Source organism: Cetorhinus maximus, chromosome 12 (genome assembly GCF_964194155.1).
Source record: "Cetorhinus maximus chromosome 12, sCetMax3.hap1.1, whole genome shotgun sequence".
Classification (NCBI taxonomy): Eukaryota; Metazoa; Chordata; class Chondrichthyes; order Lamniformes; family Cetorhinidae; genus Cetorhinus; species Cetorhinus maximus.
The window spans coordinates 6850263-6870378 of NC_135890.1; the positions used below are offsets into that span (position 1 = coordinate 6850263).

General features: G+C 41.4%; 1 protein-coding gene across 1 annotated transcript in view; it reads left to right on the forward strand.

Moving 5' to 3' along the window:
* The window catches only part of upf2 (UPF2 regulator of nonsense mediated mRNA decay), a 137977-nt gene that overhangs the window by 92387 nt on the left and 25474 nt on the right, over window positions 1-20116 (forward strand). Inside the window, exons 20-21 of the mRNA XM_078552963.1 lie at window positions 4706-4804; window positions 10470-10640. Of these exons, the coding sequence (XP_078409089.1) occupies window positions 4706-4804; window positions 10470-10640 (270 nt within the window). The remainder of the gene's footprint in view (window positions 1-4705; window positions 4805-10469; window positions 10641-20116) is intronic.

A 20116-nucleotide genomic window follows, 5' to 3' on the forward strand; every position in this document is an offset into this window, starting at 1 on the left:
TCTTGCTCTCCTTTGCCAAACCTGTCCACTAGTTTTTTTAAAAAGTAATATAATCCCAGGCCGTGTCCCTTTGCCTGCAACTGCCTTGTTAAACACTTCATCCTTTCCCAACCATACTCTCCTCCAACAACTGTGAAGAGCTTCTGGATTTCTGAGTGACCAACCTAGATGTCACCTGTTCAGCTGTTTTTTCTGTCTTTCCCCTTGCCCAACACCCATTCCCCTAGTTCTCAATTTCTATAAAACTCTAGTTTCTCTCCAGTCTCCCTTCATGCCTTCTATGAACGGAACCTGCTGCTCTCTTGACCCCTTCCTTACCAAACCACTGATCACCAACTTGCCTTCCTGGCCCCGTTACATATATACGCATTAGGAGCAGGAGTAGGCCACTCAGCCCCTTGAGCCTGTTCTGGCATTTAATAAGACCATAGCTGATCTGATTGTAACCTTAACTCCACATTCCTACTTACCACTTATAACCTTTCACTCCCTTGCTTATCAAGAATCTATCTACCTCTGCCTTAAAAATATTCAAAGACTCTGCTTCCACCGCCTTTGAGGAAGAGAGTTCCAAAGACTCACGACCCTCTGAGAGAAAAAATTTCACCTCATCTCTATCCTAAATGGGTGACCCTTTATTTTAAATAATGATCCCTATTTCTAGATTCTCCCACAAGAATAAACACCCTTTTCACATCCGCCTTGTCAAGATCCCTCAGGATCTTTTATGTTTCAATCAAGTTGCCCCTTACTCTTCTAAACTCCAGTGGATACAAGCCTAGCCTGTCTAACCATTCCTTATAAGACAACTTGTCCATTCCAGGTATTAGTTAAGTAAACCTTCTCTGAACTGCTTCCAGTGCATTTACATCCGTCTTTAAATAAGGGCACCAATACGGTACACAGTACACCAGCTGTGGTCTCATATGAATGAAGCATAACCTCCCTACTTTTGTATTCAATTCCCTTCGCAATACACAATAACATTCTGTTAACTTTCCTAATTACTTGCTGTACCTGCATACTAACCTTTTGTGATTCATGCGCAAGGACACCTAGAACCCTCTGGATCTCAGAGCTCTGCAATCTCTCACCATTTAGATAATAAACATCATTTTTAATTTTCTGCCAAAATGGACAATTTCACCTTTTCCCATGTTATACTCCATTTACCAGATCTTTGCCCACTTACTTAACCTATATATGTCCATTTGTAGCCTCCTTATGTCCTCTTCACAATTTACTTTCCCACTCATCTTTGTGTCATCAGCAAATTTAGCAACCATACCTTCAGTCCCTTCATCCAAGTCATTTATATAAATTGTAAACAGTTGAGGCCCCAGCACTGTTCCCTGTGACACACCACTCGTTACATCTTGCCAACCAGAAAAAGACCCTTTTATGCCTACTCTCTGTTTCCTGTTAGCTAGCCAAGCTTCTATCTATGCCAATATGTTATCCCCTACACCATGAGCTTTTATTTTTCATAACCTTTGATGTGGCATTTATCAAATGCCTTCTGGAAATTTAAGTACAGCACATCCACTGGTTCCCCTTTATCCACAGCATATGTTACTTCCTCAAAGAACTCCAATTAGTTGGTGAAACATGATTTCCCTTTCACAAAAACCATGTTGACCTGGCCTGATTACCTTGAATTTTTCTAAGTGCCCTGCTATAATGTCTTTAATAATAAGTTCTAACATTTTCCCTGTGACAGATGTTAAGCTAACTAGCCTGTAGTTTCCTGCTTTCTATCTCCCTTTTCGAATAAAGGAGTTACATGTGATATTTTCCAATCTAATGGAGCCTTCCCCAAATCTAGGGAATTTTGGAAAATTAAAACCAGCACATTAGCTATTTCCCTAGCCACTTCTTTTAAAACCGTAGGATGAAGTCCATCAGGACCCAGGGACTTGTCAGCTGGTGGTCCAGCTATTGCTAGCTGACATATAAACAAACCCATTTCTTTAGGCACTGCACCTGTCCTTTCAAAACTGCCATCGTTAGACCCTCCACAAAAAAGCATGTCGTTGGCTCCTGTGCATTCACTATTTTCCTGTTCAAGATCCTTGAATATGTTTCATTTTTCCAGATCTGTACCTGTGTCTCTGAAACTCCTTGCTTGAATCCCTCTAACCCATTCCCAAAGCACTGAAACAGCCCTAACCAAAGTTACGTGTGGCACTTTCTGTTATTATGGTCATGATACATTATTCTTTGATGTTCTCCTCTATTTCCCTGGAGCTTTTGTTGGAGTGATCATACCTTCCCTCCTGAATGCCTTTGCCTTTCCTGCATTGTGCAGCTTAACGGGATTGCCCTTGTTAGCTCCATTCTTACCGAGGTGATTGAAGTCAGAGCATCTCTAACAATTGCTTCTCTTCCCATCACCGCTCCGACCTTAGAACCTTCCATCCTTGACTCCTCTCTTCATTATTCATTCTGTCCCTTGGCAACAACATCCACGGATATAGGATCAGCTTCCACAGGTACACTGATGGCATCTGGCTGCAGCTTCTGTTATCTTTCTCAGTCCTCCCACTGCTCTCTTCTACTGAAGTCCTTGTCCATTAACTTTCTCCAGCTGAACTTTGAGAAGATTGAGACCACCAACTTCAGCCCCCAGTAAAATTGTGTTCCTTTGCCACACATTTGCCCTGCCCCTTTCCATCCTGCTGTATACTCAGTCTGATGAACCAGACTGTTCACAGCTCAGCATCCTGTTTGACCACTAGCTGAGTTTTCCATATCCTCCACATTGCAAAGATCGCTTAGTTCCACCCCTAACATCTCTGCCTCTACCTCGGCTCATCTGCCATTGAAACCCTCATGCTTTTTGCCATCTCCAGGCTTGATTACTCCATTGCTTTCCTGGATGACTTCCCATCCTTAAACCCTCTATATACTTCAGATCATCCAAATCTCTGCTACAATATTTTATTCCGCACCAAGTCTGACTCATCCAGGATTCTCATATTCTTAAAAACAAAAAGCTACTGCGGATGCTGGAAATCCAAAACAAAAACAGAATTACCTGGAAAAACTCAGCAGGTCTGGCAGCATCGGCGGAGAAGAAATCAGTTAACGTTTCGAGCCTTCATGGCCCTTCGGCAGAACTGAAGCATAGTTAGAAGAAGGGAGAAATATAAATTGGTTTAAGGTTTTGTGGGGGTGGTGGGGGGGGGTGGGGGGAGTGTGGGGGATGGTGGGGGGAGAGAGAGACATTGAGGGTGTGGTGATTGTGGAGATGAGCAGATAATCAAAAGATGTCACAGACAAAAGGGTCAAAGAGGTGTTTTGTCTGAGAAAAGTGCTAATTAAGAATGGAGGACAGGATATTCAAAGTACAGCTCTAGTGGGGGTGGGGTGGAAAGGCTAACAAGGTTTTAGTTTTAGATTTAAAAATAATGGAAATAGGTGGGGAAAGAAGAATCTATATAAATTATTGAAAAAAAAGCGGGGGGGGCTGGTGGGGGGAAGAAACGGGATGGGGGGAGTTTAAGATCTAAAGTTGTTGAATTCAATATTCAGCCCGGAAGGCTGTAAAGTGCCTAGTCGGAAGATGAGGTGCTGTTCCTCCAGTTTGCGTTGGGCTTCACTGGAACAATGCAGCAAGCCAAGGACAGACATGTGGGCAAGAGAACAGGGTGGAGTGTTAAAATGGCAAGCGACAGGGAGGTTTGGGTCTTTCTTGCGGACAGACCGCAGGTGTTCCGCAAAACGGTCGCCCAGTTTGCGTTTGGTCTCTCTAATGTAGAGGAGACCGCATATTCTCATATTCTTGTTCAACTAAATTGGCTTCTGCTCCCCCAACAGCTCATACTCAAAATTGTCATCCTTGTGTTTAGATTTCTGGATGGTATCACCCTATCTCTGTATCCACCTTCAGCCCTACAGCCCAGCTGCTGACTATCAGGTTTCCCTTCCACCCCTGTGAAACATCTTGGGGTATTTCTCTATGCTAAAGGCACTACGTAACTACAGCTTCCTTTTGTTTCGGTCTCTGTGTTGAGCTTTGTAATTATAATGCACCACTCAGTTCAGCAAAGAGGCAGTGTTTTTGGGAATACTTTAGATTTCCCAGTGTTTAGGGTTGTGAAAATGGGCCTATAAAGGTTTTATGGTAGACCTCATCAGAATCTGAGGAAGTACAGGAGGAGAAAAAAACTTCTGAAGCACCAGATTAGGGGCAATATTTATTTATGGGTCATGTTTGTGAAGCAGGAGAAACCTCTGACAAATTTGCAGGTTCAAGCCACTCGCCATCCTGGTGGAAATATCTCACCATCCCTTCACTGTCGCTGGGTCAAAGTCCTGGAACTTCCTCCCTAACAGCACTGTGGGTATACCTACACCACATGGACTGCAGCGGTTGAAGAAGGCAGCTCATCACCACCTTCTCAAGGACAGTTAGAGATGGGCAATAAAGGCTGGCCTAACCAGTGACACCCACATCCCATGAATGAATTTTTAAAAATTGCTGAAGATGGACTGAGTAGGCTTTGACAGTTTTAGAAAGGACTTTTTAAACTTAGGCACTTTTGCTAAAAGGCTGAAAAGTATGTATTTTCAGCAAATTCTACATTAGATTTCTAGAATGTTTATACAAATTTGGGATAGGATTTTTTTTTTTTGTCTGTTATTAGATGCCAGAATTAGTAAAAATACTCAAGTCAGCAGTATTTATATTTTTGTTATGCAGGAGGTGATGATCAAGGGTGGAGGCTTAAAACACCTTCCCTGTGCAGAAGATGAAGAATTCATTCAAGCTTTGGATAAAATGATGCTCGAGAATCTGCAGGTACTTCATGCACATAAATTACAATCTGTCATGTAAACATTCAGATCATATCAACTTGATGCGAGCCCCTGAAACTATACACTGAAAATTTTAACCAACACTTTTAAGAAGTCCTGTTTTAAGGTAACAACAGCAGAAAATACTGAAAATTCATCTGTCCATTTGTATCAGAGAGAGGTCTTTAACATTTTGTGTTGAATTGGGGAGAAGGGGAAGTAGTTATCACCAGTTGATGGCTACTAGATAAAATTCCTGACAATGGGAGACAGTAACAGTCTCCAAGGCAGACTCAGTAGTCTGTTGTTTGAGCCAAGTGGGTCTGCAGTGTTGCAGATTATTAGGATTGGCCAACCAGCCTCACTCATTAATGATGGATGGACATGATGAATCATGGATGGACAGCTGTGCTATTGGGTGCTAAACTTTTTCTCATCCTGCTCCAAATAACATTGCAAGCTAAAGCAAGCCCTAAAGAAATGTCCAAGCTATGGGCTTTCAGCCATATACAGCTACAGTCCTTAGCCAGCTGATTATTAGCTCTTCTGAAATCAGTTTGTGAAATTCAGTAAATTTAAACTGTGGCTTAATTTGGGAGAGCTTTTATGCACATTCCTTGAACTGTAATAAATTACAGGTTCCTAATGGACCTGATAGTACACAACTCTGGCCCAAAAGGACAAAAGTTTGGGTAGTCTTGCCTTAATCAATAAGGTGATACAAACTGCACAGACTTTGAGTAGTTTGCATGTTTTAGTGGTTAAAGTCCCTTGTATATATGCATATAATTATGGCCCCGAACTAAGCCTTTGCATTTGCCAACCTGTCCCTAAGCATTCTGGAGTTGGGCAAGATAGGTTTTCTGTAGCCCAGTTTGGAGAATCTTAAGTATGACAATAGGTTTCTGTGCATGCCAGATGGCCAGCTACTCTGAAAAATCATTGGGTTATTGGACTGACAATAGGCTGAAATTAGAAGAGAAATGAAATGTAATTGTGGAAGCTGGCTGGCAAGAAGTGAGGACTTTATTATACTAGATACCAACCTTGTAACTTTGATCCTCATCTTGTCCAAGTATCATGGATTTTTGGATAAGGGCTGTCTTGTATGTGATTGCCTTATAAATAAGTATCTACAGTAGTCCATTCCATGGCTAAAACTAACTTTTTAAGCTGGACTTACAATGCCCTTATTTCACAGACGAAGAATTCAAATGATCCAAGCTATGCAATGGATGTGTGAATCAGCCCTTGTTTCAATTTTTGAAGATGAATTACTGTGCATGAATTAGCCATTATTGTTAATGTAACACTTGGCAATAAGAGTCCCCCTATTATTTTCTGGTATTTTGGATCAGACATGTTTGCAGTTTGGGAGAATGCCAAGCGACGTTTGCCAGAGGGCCTCAGTTCTCTGTTACTTTTAAACACAGCCCTATGAAGTTTTAGTGCAATGTAATTATATATACCTCACCCTGATCTGTCACAATTTCTGAGATCTGTTGGCAGAGAAAAATACTGTTGTGCCTGTTGCTTTTCATTGTCCTGTAGTGCAGCTGTCTGCAATAACCAGCTCATACTCAAATGTCAGACTGTCACACATAAATAGCAGCTATTTGGGCAAGGCAATGTTTTTATTCTTTCACATGTTGTAGGCGTCACTGGCTAGGCCAACATTTTTATTGCCCATCCCTAATTGCCCTTGAGAAGGTGGTAGTGAGTCGCCATCTCGAACCGCTGCAGTCCATGTGGTGTTAGGTACATGCACAGTGCTGTTAGGGAGGGAGTTCCAGGACGGTGAAGGAATGGTGATATATTTCCAAGTTAGGATGATGTGTGGCTTGGAAGGGAACTTGCAGGTGGTGGTGTTCCCATGCATCTGCTGCCCTCCCCCATCTAGGTAGCAGAGGTCGTTGATTTGGAAGGTGTTGGCAAAGGAACCTTGGTGAGTTGCTGCAATGCATCTTGTAGATGGTACATACTGCTGCAACCGTGGTTGGTAGTGGAAGAAGTGGGTGGTGATGATGTTGGATGGCATGCCAGTCAAGTGGGCTGCTTTGCCATGGATGGTGTAGAGCTTCTTGAGTGTTGTTGGAGCTGCACGCACTCAGGCAAGTGGGGAGTATTCCAACACACTCCTGACTTTTGCCTTTAGATGGTGGGCAGGCTTTGGGGAGTCAGGAGGTGAGTTACTCTCCGCAGAATTCCCAGCCGCTGACCTGCTCTTGTAGTCACAGTATTTATGTGGGTGGTCCAGTTCAGTTTCTAATCAATGGTAACCCCCTGGATGTTGATAGTGGGGGGGATTCAACGATGGTAATGCCATTGAATGTCAAGAGAAGATGGTTGGATTCTCTCTTTTTGGGGATGGTCATTGTCTGGCACTTTTGTGGCGGTAATGTTACTTGCCATTTATTAGCCCAAACTTGATTACTGTCAAGGTATCACAGTATCTTAACAGTGCAGAAGGAGGCCACTCAGCCCATCGAATCTGCACTGACCCTCTGGAAGAGCATTCCACCTAGTCCTACTCCCCTGCCTTATCCCTGTAACCTTGCACATTCTCTCTTTTCAGGTCTCCTGCACCCTTTCAGGAAGTTTGTTCTAGACTCCAACCACTCTCTAGGTGAAAAACTTTTTCCTCACACCACATTTACTCCTTTTTCCAATTATTTTGAATCTGTGCCCTCTACTTCTTGATGTTCTCTTGAGTGGGAACAGTGTCTCACTATTAACCCTGTCCATACCCCTCAGGATCTTGAATACCTCTAACAAGTCTCCTCTCAGCCTTCTTTTCTCCAAGGAAAACACCACAGCAGATGATGAAATTTGAATTCAATTAAAAAAAAATTCTGGAGTTAAAAGCCTGATGATGACCACAAAACCATTGCCAATTGTCGTTAAAAACCCATCTGGTTCACTAATGTCCTATAGAGAAGGAAATCTGCAGCTCTTACCTGATCTGGCCTTCATGTGATTCCAGACCCACAAAAATGTGGTTGACTCTTTAATGCCCTCTAAACAGGGCAATTAGGGATGGGCAATAAATGCTGGCCTAGCCAGTAACGCCCACGTCCCATGAACTAATTAAAAAAAGACCCAGCTTCTACTGCTCTCTGTGGAAGAGAATTCCAAAGACTGACGACTCTCTCATAAGAAATTCCCCTTCATCTATGTCTTAAATGGGAGTGGCCCCCTAGTTCTAGATTCCTAGTAGAGGAAGATAGATTTTGAGTAAGTTCCTTAATGGGTAGAAGAACAAATGGCAAAGTAGGGGGTTCAGGGATGGACTAAAAGTGACTAAAGAGTTTGACACTGATGGAGGAGAGAGCTGGATGCACAGGAAGCTAAAACCTGAGCACCATAGGGTTGGAGGAGATTGTAGAGGCAGAGGAGGGCAAGACCATGAAGATATGCTGAGGGACCCAGAACTGGTTGGAGAGAACAGGGGTGTGTTGGCCGAGCAGAATTTTGATATTTTGGAGTTTGTTGTGTGGAATTCAGAAGGCCAACAACAGGGTGTTGGAGAAATTGAGCCTTGAGGTAACGAAGGCATTGTAAATGAATCAGCAGTGATGATGGCGAGGTTAAGGCAATGTTGGGAAGGTGAAAATATGTGGCCTTCATGGATTTTGAGACTTGGTCCCCTCTCGATTCGGACATTGAGTGAGCAGCTGACAAGGGGAGTGGAGTTCGGGCCAAAGACTTTGTTGGCACTAAATAAGTTAATTCTATTTCCCATTAAGTTGAATAAGCTCTGGTTCATGCATAATTTAATGGCACATTGACAGTCTGATAAAACAGGGATAGCCCTGGGACTAAAGGTGGGGGAGGAATAGTAAAACTGCGTGTTATTAGCATTCATATGAAAACTGTCCCCATGATAGTGTAACTTTTAATTTTCCTGTGCAGAATGCAGATGAGTATAACATGGGCCAAGGATGGTAACTTCGGTATTCCAGATAATTCCAAAAATATGACTTCTTCCAATTATTAAATATGTAGTGTAATGCAACTTTTTCTGTTGAAGAAAAGAATACTGTTTTTGTTAACTGTAAGCTTTTATAATTGATTCTGTAAAATTTTATGATTGGACTTGGTGACCCATATACAAGTAATCCTGGCATCAGTCTGCGTCTCAAATGCTGAATCCAATTCTAGACACTGAGACAAGATGACATGAGAACACTAAATGTAGTGCAGAGAAGAGACAGGCATAGGGCTGATCCTGAATGTCAAAGCATTCAGCTATGAGGGAAAAACTTAATAAACCTAAACTTTTCGGTCTGTAAAGGAGTTATTCAAGGGGTATGTATAGAAGTTTAAGGGAATCCGAAAGCGTAAAGTGGAACATTACTTGAAATTACACTATAAGATAGAATAATGTACATAGGATCGGGTTAGTAAATAGTACATTTAGGACTGATAGCTGGAAAATTTTCTCCATATGAAGAGCAATCAAGACATGGAGTATATTCCAGGAAGCGTTGTGATGGATAAGAAGCTCTAGGGTCCTTTTAAGGAACAATTAGATGCTGATATTGCATCTAATAAGATCCCCCTGCATTAATGAGTTAAAATTGGGCTGGGCATCATTTCTCATCTTGTGATCTTAGTGAATAATGCATGATCTCTTTGCTCTTTATCCTTATCCAATGCATCTGGTGGAAAGAGTGTGTGTGTCTATGTTGAGTGATGCCAGATTGGACTTGACTCTTTTGCCTCCAAAAACCAAATGGTATAATAACAATCTCTGGGGTTTCCTTTAACAAATGAGCCTTTGAGCACAATCTGGAAGATTGATGACATCTTAAATTGTATAGTACCATGAGTCAGCATCCTCAAGTTGGAGGGACAATTGAGGACTTCAACATGCAAAAGCTGATTTTGCTGAAAGATGATTCTATATATTCATTACAGTTTGGGGGGCAAATTCTTGATCTTCAGTTTCATTTCAGACTTGTTAATGCAAAGCCTATGACCGCCAGTCCTGCACTCAGTCATAGGCTGTATTAACACTGCAACAATAACATTGGTGCAAAGTATTTTCACTTCACACCAATGCTGAAAGTTTGTTGTGTAAACTTGGAATTAGGTTCAGGCCCTAACTCTTTCCTCCAGAATATCACACTTACTCACTGTGGAGTCAAGTTGAGCCTTATATTTGTGTGAAGCGGAACTGCTTAAGATCCCAAGATTGTAATAGCGCCATAAACTGTAAGCTTTCAGGGAATCGACAATCACATCCGGTTTATAAGCTATGCTAATGAACAACGCTTTAGCATGAATTTATCTTTTATGTTCCCTATTCTACTGTGCGTTATTTTGTATTTGGAGCTGCATTAAACTTGAACGGCCATTTCTTAATCTATTTGCTTAATTGACCCAAATTGCTTTCTGTGTTAGTCCATCTTTCATTTGAACCTCACCATTATTGTTTGTTGAGCATAAATTATAACTTCTCTGCTTTGAATGAGATTTGAATATTTGTTAAGGGCGTTAAGTAAATATGAATGTATAGCATTGCCATCATTGCCTAGTGTGAAGTTTATGCTGATGTTTTAACTTGCAGTACTGCCAAATTATTTCTAAGCTACAAAGCTTAAAGTTGCTTTTTAATTTTAAAAAGTGCTTGCACCAAAATTATTTCTTATGCTTTTCTTGTGCAGCAGCGAACTGGCGAGTCTGTCAAAGTACACCAATTAGATGTGGCTATTCCACTCCAGCTAAAAAGTCAGCTGAAGAAAGGACCTCCACCCCAAGGAGGAGGAGAAGGGGACTCTGAAAATTCAGAAACAATGCAATTTGTGATGCTTACCAGAAGGGGGAACAAACAACAGGTACTGTATGACCACAAGTTGAGAATAATTGTCCTGCAGCATCCTCGTTGGGTACCGCAATGGTGAAGCATTACATTGCAGATTAAGGCTGAACCAGACTGTTCACAGACTTCGTATTCCATTTGACCCCAAGTTCAGTTTCTAACTCTATTTAGTCTCCATCATCAAGACAGCCCACTTTCACCTCCATTACTTCATTCATGTTTGTCTCTGCCACAGCCTATTTGCTGGAACTCTCATCCCATGTCTTTGTCACTTCCAGACTCGACTATTCCAATGCAGTGCTGGTGAACCTCCCATTTACATCTTCTAACCTTCAGCATGTTCCTATCTTTGCAGACCTACAGTGTCTCCAGGTTGCCTCAAATTTAAAATTCTCATTCTTGTATTTGAATCCAATCATGATTTTGCTCCTCCTTATCCCTGCAGCTTCCAGTGTCCTACAGCCCCCTTTTCCTGATCTATCCGTTGCTCAGATTGCTCTTCAGTGCATTTCCACCATTCTTCATCCCACCATTAATGGCCATGACTTCAGCCATCAGCGACCTAAGCTTTGAAATTCCCTCTCCGAATCTCTGCCTTTCCATGCCCCTCTCCCTCTTTACGACCCTCCTTAAAATGAACAATCATTTAGTCACCCCTACTAATTTCACCTTCATTGCCTTGCTACCCATTTTTGTTTTTTCTGCGTTAAAGGTGTGATATAAATGCAGGTTTTTGTTGTTAAATAGAATTGATAGATCATTGAATGTTTCCTAGGCTAATGGGTTGCTATTAAGTTCTGTACCTTTTTTAAAAACCTATTGCAGAAGTTGTGAAAACAGCTGCTTGAACCTAAATTACTCAATTTTAGAAGATGACTACAAAATCTATTTTAAATGGAGGCTATTGAACTACTTAAAATGCACCTTCTTTCCTTGTATCAAGATGAGGGATATCCCGCTCTGGGATGGATTACTGTTTCCACTTTTGATTCTGGGGCAGCTATATCCTAGGCTAGGTTCTGAACAATGCCAAACTTGTGGATAGATGAAATAAGATGGACCGAATGGCCTTTCTGATCCTTTATTACTTTGAACTTGTGAACAGATTTTGTAGGTTTTTGCTACTGGTTTGCATTGTAAAGTGGATTCCAAGTACTGGCATGGCTCTTCTGTGAGACTGCTAACTGATTCCTAATTTAAATTGAAGCATGAATGGCTCTGGATCAAGCTGGTTAAATCCCCAAACTCATTTTAGGGAGGATTCTTTTGCTTCAAGAGAGGGAGGGAAAATGTTCATTGATCAATCTGGGTTGAATTTGCTAAGCATTAACTAGGAATTAAACTGTGTTTCTCACCTCCTCACTGAATAGGGTCACTGAGTCATCAAAAGAGGCTTGTCAGAATTTTACAGATTCAGTGGGCATGATTGAAGCTAGATGAAATAGTAGCTTTAATGGAAGGGAAAAATTAAAATATGGTACCTAGCATCCCAGCTACAGGAGCACCAGTTACCTAATTGGCAAAGATAGAGGGGATGCAACAATAAAAACAACATTTGGACCTGTGAAAATTAATTTCACATTTACTGGAGAGATTGAGTGACACGGCTCTTAAGTCTGTGCCCAACTTGTTTTAAAGGGTGTGCTAACCTAATTGAGAATAGTTACTGTATTTTTATAATCATTTCTTGTAGCAGTAGTGTTGAGGTGTTGTCGCTTTAATTATACTTTCGTGAATTGTATGAAGCCTTACATGAATTTCATGGAAAAACTGTGAAGAAATAGACACCAAGACCTGACAAATAATACTGTGGGTGGGGAGGAGGTGAGTATGGCACCAAAAGAATTAATATAAACTTGAAGGGAAAACAACTAATTTACAGATGAAGAGCCAAGCTTCACGAATCACTAATGCCAGTCAGTAGGACTGTCAGCCTCAGAGTCAGAAAGTTATAGTTTCAAGCTCTATTCCAGTAAATTGCACACTTAATCTTGGTTTACAAGCCAGTGCAATATTGAAGGAGTTTCTTCAATTCTTCCATTTGCTTATGTGGGCAGAATTTTATGTTCCCTCACTGGAGGGTTTGTAGGTAGTGGATGACCATAAAATTTCTTGGATGGTCTTTCAACTGGATTGCTGCCCACCCCGACCTGAACACGATTTTACGCTGGGATGGTTGAGGCCTAGGCCGGCTGACCGGCCTGTCCTTGCACCAGCTGAGGCCCTTAAGTGGCCAATTATTGACCACATAAGGGCCTTTTCCCACCAATTTTCAGGTTGCAGGAGGAGTTCAAGGGCAGGGGGGAAGCCTGGAAATTAACTGTATTGAGGCCTCTGGTGGGAAGTTGGGGTGGGGGGGGTGCTTTTAACATCGTGTCCCGTTTCCCCCCCCACCCCACTAAGAAGGTCCGGCTGCTGCAGGTCCTCCCTCCCCCCATCCCGGCCTCCCCACAAACACCCCAACCCACTCTGCTCATCCCCTTCGGCCTCACCTTCTCTCTCCACCCTGAGACCCCCAAAACCTACCTGGTCCTGTAAACCCAGGATTTAGGCTCTGGGATCTGCTTGCACCCCTAGCCCTGTCCACTGGAGCTGAAGGGACTAGGGAGCTGCCGGCCAATCAGATTGGCCGACAGCTCTCTGAGGTAGGGCTTCCTCCCGAGTGAGACACGGAAGTCCTTCTTTCAACCAATTAACGCTTGTTGGAGCGTTTAATGGCCGCAGGGATGTGTTTGCCACCAACTCTTTGGATGGCGGGAAGGGTCCTATAAATCCTGGTCCTTGTCTTTTTAACTGCATGCTTCAGATCTCAAGATACTATTTTCACAACATTCCTCTCTCAACTAGACTATCAAAAAAGAGATTAACTTGTCATTCATCTTGTTGCTATTGGTAGAATCATACTCCCTGCACATCAGAGCGATTCATGTGACTGTTGTGTAAATCCAGAAACACTTTATAGTCCAGAATTATGGTGCTGTACTTAAACTCCATTTGAAATTAAATATCCAGTTTGGTGTTTTCATGTGAAACATAAAATCCTTTTTATTACATGCCCCTATATAAATTGTTTATCATGTATGAAAACACAAGCTTGAGACTTCAGCAAAATTGTTCTAAAAGATTGCCCACCATCCTTGTAGGCAGTGAGTTTCAGATCATTACCACTTGCTGGGTTAAAAATGCCTTCCTCAAATTCCCCCTGGCATCTTTTGCCCAAAACCTTAAACCTATGTCCTCTAGCCCTTGTACTATCAGCCAATGGGAGCAGTGGGAAAGGGAATGGTTGCTGAGGCATTAGTTTCACATATGTTGTACAGCAATGATTTAAACTGGAGCAAAAAGTAACGATTCCAAATAGTAACGTATAATAGTCATCGAAGGAAGACACAGATTCACACCAGCCATTAAGCCCATTCTGATGGAAACCCAGTGACTGGTGAGGCTTTTCAAGGCCACACTATGTCTTCACGGTTACAGTATGATGCCAGGATCTGTCAGTTTAGTATTTCTACTCCTTTTCTGGCAAAGGTTTAGCTCTGCATTGAGTTCTATCTTAGATGCAAGTTTGGGTTTTGGTGACAAGGACTATCGAACCTGGAAAAAGCAGGTCTACATTCATCGCTCAACAAACATCAATGAAAATGGATTATCTGGCCATTATTGCAAAAAATAAAAGCTCACGGTGTAGGGGATAACATATTAGCATGGATAGAAGATTGGCTAGCTAGCAAGAAGCAGAGAGTAGGCATAAATGGGTGTTTTTCTGGTTGGCAAGATGGAACGAGTGATGTGCCACAAGCCTCAACTTTTTACAATTTATATAAATGACTTGGATGAGGGGACTGGTTGCTAAATTTGCTGATGATGCAAAGATAGGTAGGAAAGTAAGTTGTGAAGAGGTTATAAGTAGGCTACAAATGGATATAGATAGGTTAAGTGAGTGGGCAAACATCTGGCAAATGGAATTTAATGTGGGGAAAAGTAAAATTGTCCATTTTGGCAGGAAAAATAAAAAAGCTTATTATCTAAATGGTGAGAGATTGCAGAACAAACTAGGTGTCCTAGTGCAGGAATCACAAAAGGTTAGCATGCAGGTACAAGTAATTAGGAAGGCTAATAGAATATTATCATTTATTGCGAGGGGAATTGAATACGAAAGATTATGCTTCAGTTCTACAGGCATTGGTGAGACCACATCTGGAGTACTGTGTACAGTATTAGTCTCCTTATTTAAGGAAGGATGTGAATGCATTGGAAGCAGTTCAGAGAATGTTTACCAGACTAATGAAGAAGAGTCTGAAGAAGAGTCATACGGACTCGAAACATTAGCTATGCTTTGCTCTCTACAGATGCTGTTAGACCTGCTGAGTTCTTCCAGCATTTTCTGTTTTTACCAGACTAATACCTGGAATGGGCAAGTTGCCTTATGAGTAAAGATTAGACAGGCTAGGCTTGTATCCACTGGAGTTTGGAAGAGTAAGAGGTGACTTGATTGAAACATATAAGATCCTGGGGGGCCTTGACAAGGTGGATGTGAAGAGGATGTTTCCTTTTGTGGGAGAATCTAGAACTAGAGGTCACTGTTTTAAAATAAGGGGTTGCTGATTTAAGACAGAGATTAGGAGAAATTTTTTCTCAGAACTCACTTCCTCAAAAGGTGGTGGAAGCAGAGCCTTTGAATATTTTTAAGGCAGAGGTAGATAGATTCTTGATAAGGGGGTGAAAGGTTTTAGGGGGTAGGTGGGAATGTGGAGTTGAGGTTACAGTCAGATCAGCCATGATCTTATTAAATGACGGAGCAGGCTCGAGGAGCTGAGTGGCCTACTCCTGCTACTAATTTGTATGTTCATATTATTTCATTGCTGTTTATGGGACCCTGCTGCATTCAAGCTGACTGCCCAGCCTCCATCTCTGCAGCAGCAACCACACCCCCAAATGCACCTCATTAGCTGCAAAGCGCTTCAGAACCTGAGGTCGGGAAATGTGCTGCAGAAGTGCATACTTTTTTTATAAAGTCTCAATTTACTATAAAATAATGGTACTGAATCACTGAATAAAGGGACATGCTGTTGAAGCCCTCCATCCTGCACCCATCAGGACAGATGCAAAAACGCCAAACTCCAAAAGAAACAAGAATCCACACTGCACAAGAAAATGTGTCCGGGTCACCCAGCAAGTCAGCTCTCACCAGCTAAGGATTAAATATTGATTTCCCCATGGTTGTGAATTGTAGAAAACATGATAGCATTTTTGTCTGAGGACACCTGACTTTAAGTTTCTGGACAGCAGCCACTGAGTTTAGTTCCTCTGAGCAGTGCTTGTATTATGTGATAATGCTAATTTTAGTTTAAGATCATAGTGTTAGTTGCTGATTTGTCTTTGATTTCGCTGCTCTGTCCTTCTCACCGGTTGCTTTTATTTTCTACATCTTAAATTCATCTAGAAAAACAAATTTAAAGATTTAGTGTGAGGTATTCGTTATACAATATAATCTTGCCCAGTTGCAGCTGAAGACTGAATTACCTGAATGACATATACGGATGATGATCTAATTATATTGAAATAAACCCTACCATTAATAAATTCAAAAGCATTTCTGAAATCACAAGATGATTCTGATGATGTAAACCATTCGATCCACCTCGGCTCATGCCTCTGGAAGGATCCTAAAAGCCCCTTCATGGCAGTATCTGGTTCACTCTTAAATGATTCCAGGGTTTTTACTTCCACTAATCTTTCTGGGAGCCCATTCCATGTGTTGAAGGACTTCTGATATCAGCCCTGTTTAATCCTGTGGCCTGCTGTTCCACTGTCACAGTTTAAAGTAACTTTTCAGATTTTCCTCTTCTATACCGTTTAGTGTTTTACATCTCCATAAAATCATCTCTCAGATGCCTCTTTTTACAGTTCTCTGAAATGCTTTAGGATTTTTATTTTTACCTTTTAACAGTGCTATGCAAATGTATGTTTCCTTTCTAAAAGAGAAATGACAAAGACCCAAAGTTTCTCCATTCTTTCCGCATAACTGTGCAGTTCTGGTCGCCACATTATAGGAAGGATGTGATTGCACTGGAGGGGGTGCAGAGGAGATTCACCAGGATGTTGCCTGGGATGAAACATTTAAGTTATGAAGAGAGGTTGGATAGACTTGGGTTGTTTTCATTGGAGCAGAGAAGACTGAGGGGTGACCTGATCAAGGTGTACAAGATTATGAGGGGCACGGACAGGGTGGATAGGGAGCAGCTGTTCCCCTTAGTTGAAGGGTCAGTTCAAGTTCATAAGTTCAAGGTGAGGGGTAAGAGGTTTAGGGGGGATGTGAGGAAAAACTTTTTTACCCAGAGGGTGGTGACAGTCTGGAATGCACTGCCTGGGAGGTTGCCTCACATCCTTTAAAAAGTACCTGGATGAGCACTTGGCACGTCATAACATTCAAGGCTATGGGCCAAGTGCTGGTAAATGGGATTAGGTAGGTAGGTCAGGTGTTTCTCACGTGTCAGTGCAGACTCGATGGGCCGAAGGGTCTCTTCTGTACTGTGAGATTCGGTGATTCTGTGATAACTGAGACCCATAAAATTGGAGATCAACATAATTACTATTCTCTGCACTATCACCAGTCTTCCCTCTTCCGCCTTTGTGACCAGAATTGGCACAATACTAGAGATGTGTTCTGACCAGAGCACATGGAAAGGGACTCCCAGAAAGGTTAATGGAAGTAAAAACCCTGGAATCATTTAAGAGTGAACCAGATACTGCCCTGAAGGGGCTTTTAGGATCCTTCTGGAGGCATGGGCTGAGATGGGTCGAATGGTTTACGCTGTCAGAATCATCTTGTTTGATTGTGACTTCCTCTAACCCATAATCTACTGTTTTGACAATAAAAATGTAAGTTTGTCCATTCATTCTGACTCTCTATTACCTTTGTGATTGACACCCTGCAATGGTTGAATATTTTACTAATCTACTAAGATTCTTGGTTCTCAATTTCAAAATGTAGGTTACACAAAATCTAATTTTGAAAGAGCTTGTCGTTTTGGAACAAAATTGGTGTGTAATTCCAATTCCCTGATCTGAAACAGCTGTTTGATAATACAGATTGTGACAGGTTACTTTAGAAGCTGGTTAGTTACATAACGAGTGAAATAAGTGGGAGATGCAGTGTTTACGGCAGGTTAAAAATTAACCCACAATTACATATGACGAAAGAAAAGTCTGATTATTATAGTAGACCTGATTTATGAGGACTACTTTTCAGTTTCTCTTCATGATCAGCGTCAGCATAATTTGCTATATTGGAGAATCGCTCTGTGGGCTGCAAGATTTGTGCATGTTGCTGTTAGGAACTAAGAGTAGCATTGGTCAAGAAAAATCTGTAAATTCATGAGTGAAACTTAAGGACTTTTGCTCTTTTATTTAAACATTTTAAAAACAGTGAGCAGACTGTTCATCTGAAACCAAAATGGTGTTTTGAAGCCTGTTGTAGGTTGAATTGTAACAAAAATACATGCTTTGGGTTTGTGGTATTGGAGTAATGAAGCTGTCCTTTGTTCTGAAGGAGTTTTCACTGTTTTCTGAAAGGGTGGGTTCTTGCTGGCAGTAATGAGTAAATTCCTGTTAAAATATAGATTCTTCTGGTTTGACAGATTCCAAAGCATTGAACAACATAGACTGTGTATTAAATTATGTTTTAACTAGACAAAAACAAGGCTGTTTTGTCAACCAAGGAGAAAGCTCTGAGAGGGTACTTCTCTTTCTAGTACACTGCAGGAAAATATGGTTTAGGGCTGTCTCTCTAGCTTTACTGTGGAAATTTCAGTATAAAATAACACCTGGCATACTGGAATAGCGGTTGGTTTGCATGCTTTGCGTGCCAACATCTCTGTGTTAAATGGAAATTCCTATTTAATCCAATAATCTATGAAGTACAAGGGCAGAGATGCATGGGAACACCATCACTTTCAAATTCCTCTCTAAACCACACACCATCCTGACTGGAAACTACATCGCCATTCCTTCACCGGCGCTGGGTCAAAATCCTGGAACTCCCTTTCTAACAATCCTGTGGGTGTACCTACACCACATGGACTTAAGTGATTCAAGAAGGCAATTCGCCATCACCTTCTCAAGGACAGTTAGGGATCGGCAATAAATGCTGGCCTTGCCAGAGACACCCACATCCCAAAAACAAATTTAAAAATTAACAGAAAAGGTAATACTAAAAGAGCGCTTAACTGTTGACACCTTGACTCTTGATTGGCACACCTTCCCTATACTGCATCACCTTGCTGCATATTTCCTCACCTTCAAAAACCTTGTTAAAACTCAATGATTCAATTGCAATTTCAGTGACTTCTTGAACTCCCTCTAGCTTCTGTTCGAATCTGCTGACAAACTGTGAAGCATCTTTGAGATATTTTGATACATTAAAGGAAATATATAAGTGCACATTGTTCCTTCAGGGCAATAAGTTTTGCAAGCGGTAAACAAGTTCTTGCGAAGTCATTGTGGTATTAAGGAAATGTCAGTAATGTTTGTTATCAAATACCAAACAGTGTACCAAAAGATCAGGTTAAAGGACTAATGAATAGAAAATGATTCCAATATTTCTGGACAGTTAAAGTGTCTCGCCTCAAGTGTAGCCACTTGTCTGTACCAAATCATGTGTTGCAGGTATGAGGGTTTGCATTAAGTAGCTGGGAGTGCTGCTAAAAGCAGAAATCATACAACTAAGTAACTAGGCAGGAACTTCTTTTAAATACCATACAATTTTCTGATGAAAAATGGTACAGAAACCAACAGAGGAAATTATAGGCCACTAGATTTCATCAACCCTCTGTTCTTTGTGATTGACTGAATCATTTTTCAAAACTTTGACCCAGTGTCTTGGTACTATAAAGGGACAGACAAACTCTGTTGATGCCAGTCAGGGCAGCTGCTGATAAGTGTATACAGCACTCCCTTTTGAGTTATTCAGTTTTCCCTCTCTCTTCACCTTGGTCAGTGTCATCTTGCACTTTTGTAATAATCTTTTTCATCTTTCGGATGTGTCATTGCAGTGTATAAGTTTATAGCAACAAACTCTGAGATAGTGCTGCTATCATGACGTTACAACAGCAGTTGTGCTCCTATCACTAATACATATTTTACTTAAGCCCACAGTCTTCTGACTATGGTGTCAGTTTGTATTTATAGTTACAAGATCTGAATGATATAGATCAGGAAGTTCTGTGTTCACCTAGTTCATCTCATCTCCAGGACAACAGTGGGTAAAGAACAGTTGGCTGTGGCACTACTTGGCTATGGTGTGTGTGTGTGTGTGTGTAAGCCAAAGTGAGGCTTGGATGATACCCCTTTGCTTAAACAGACTACAAAATTCACTGTCGAGCTTCAGTAATTACAAATTATCAGAGGGCACCCAAAACCATGAAATTGTATCTCAGTATCAGAAAAGGAGGAGAAAAAACTGTGCTTGGGGCACAGAAGAAAGAAAGT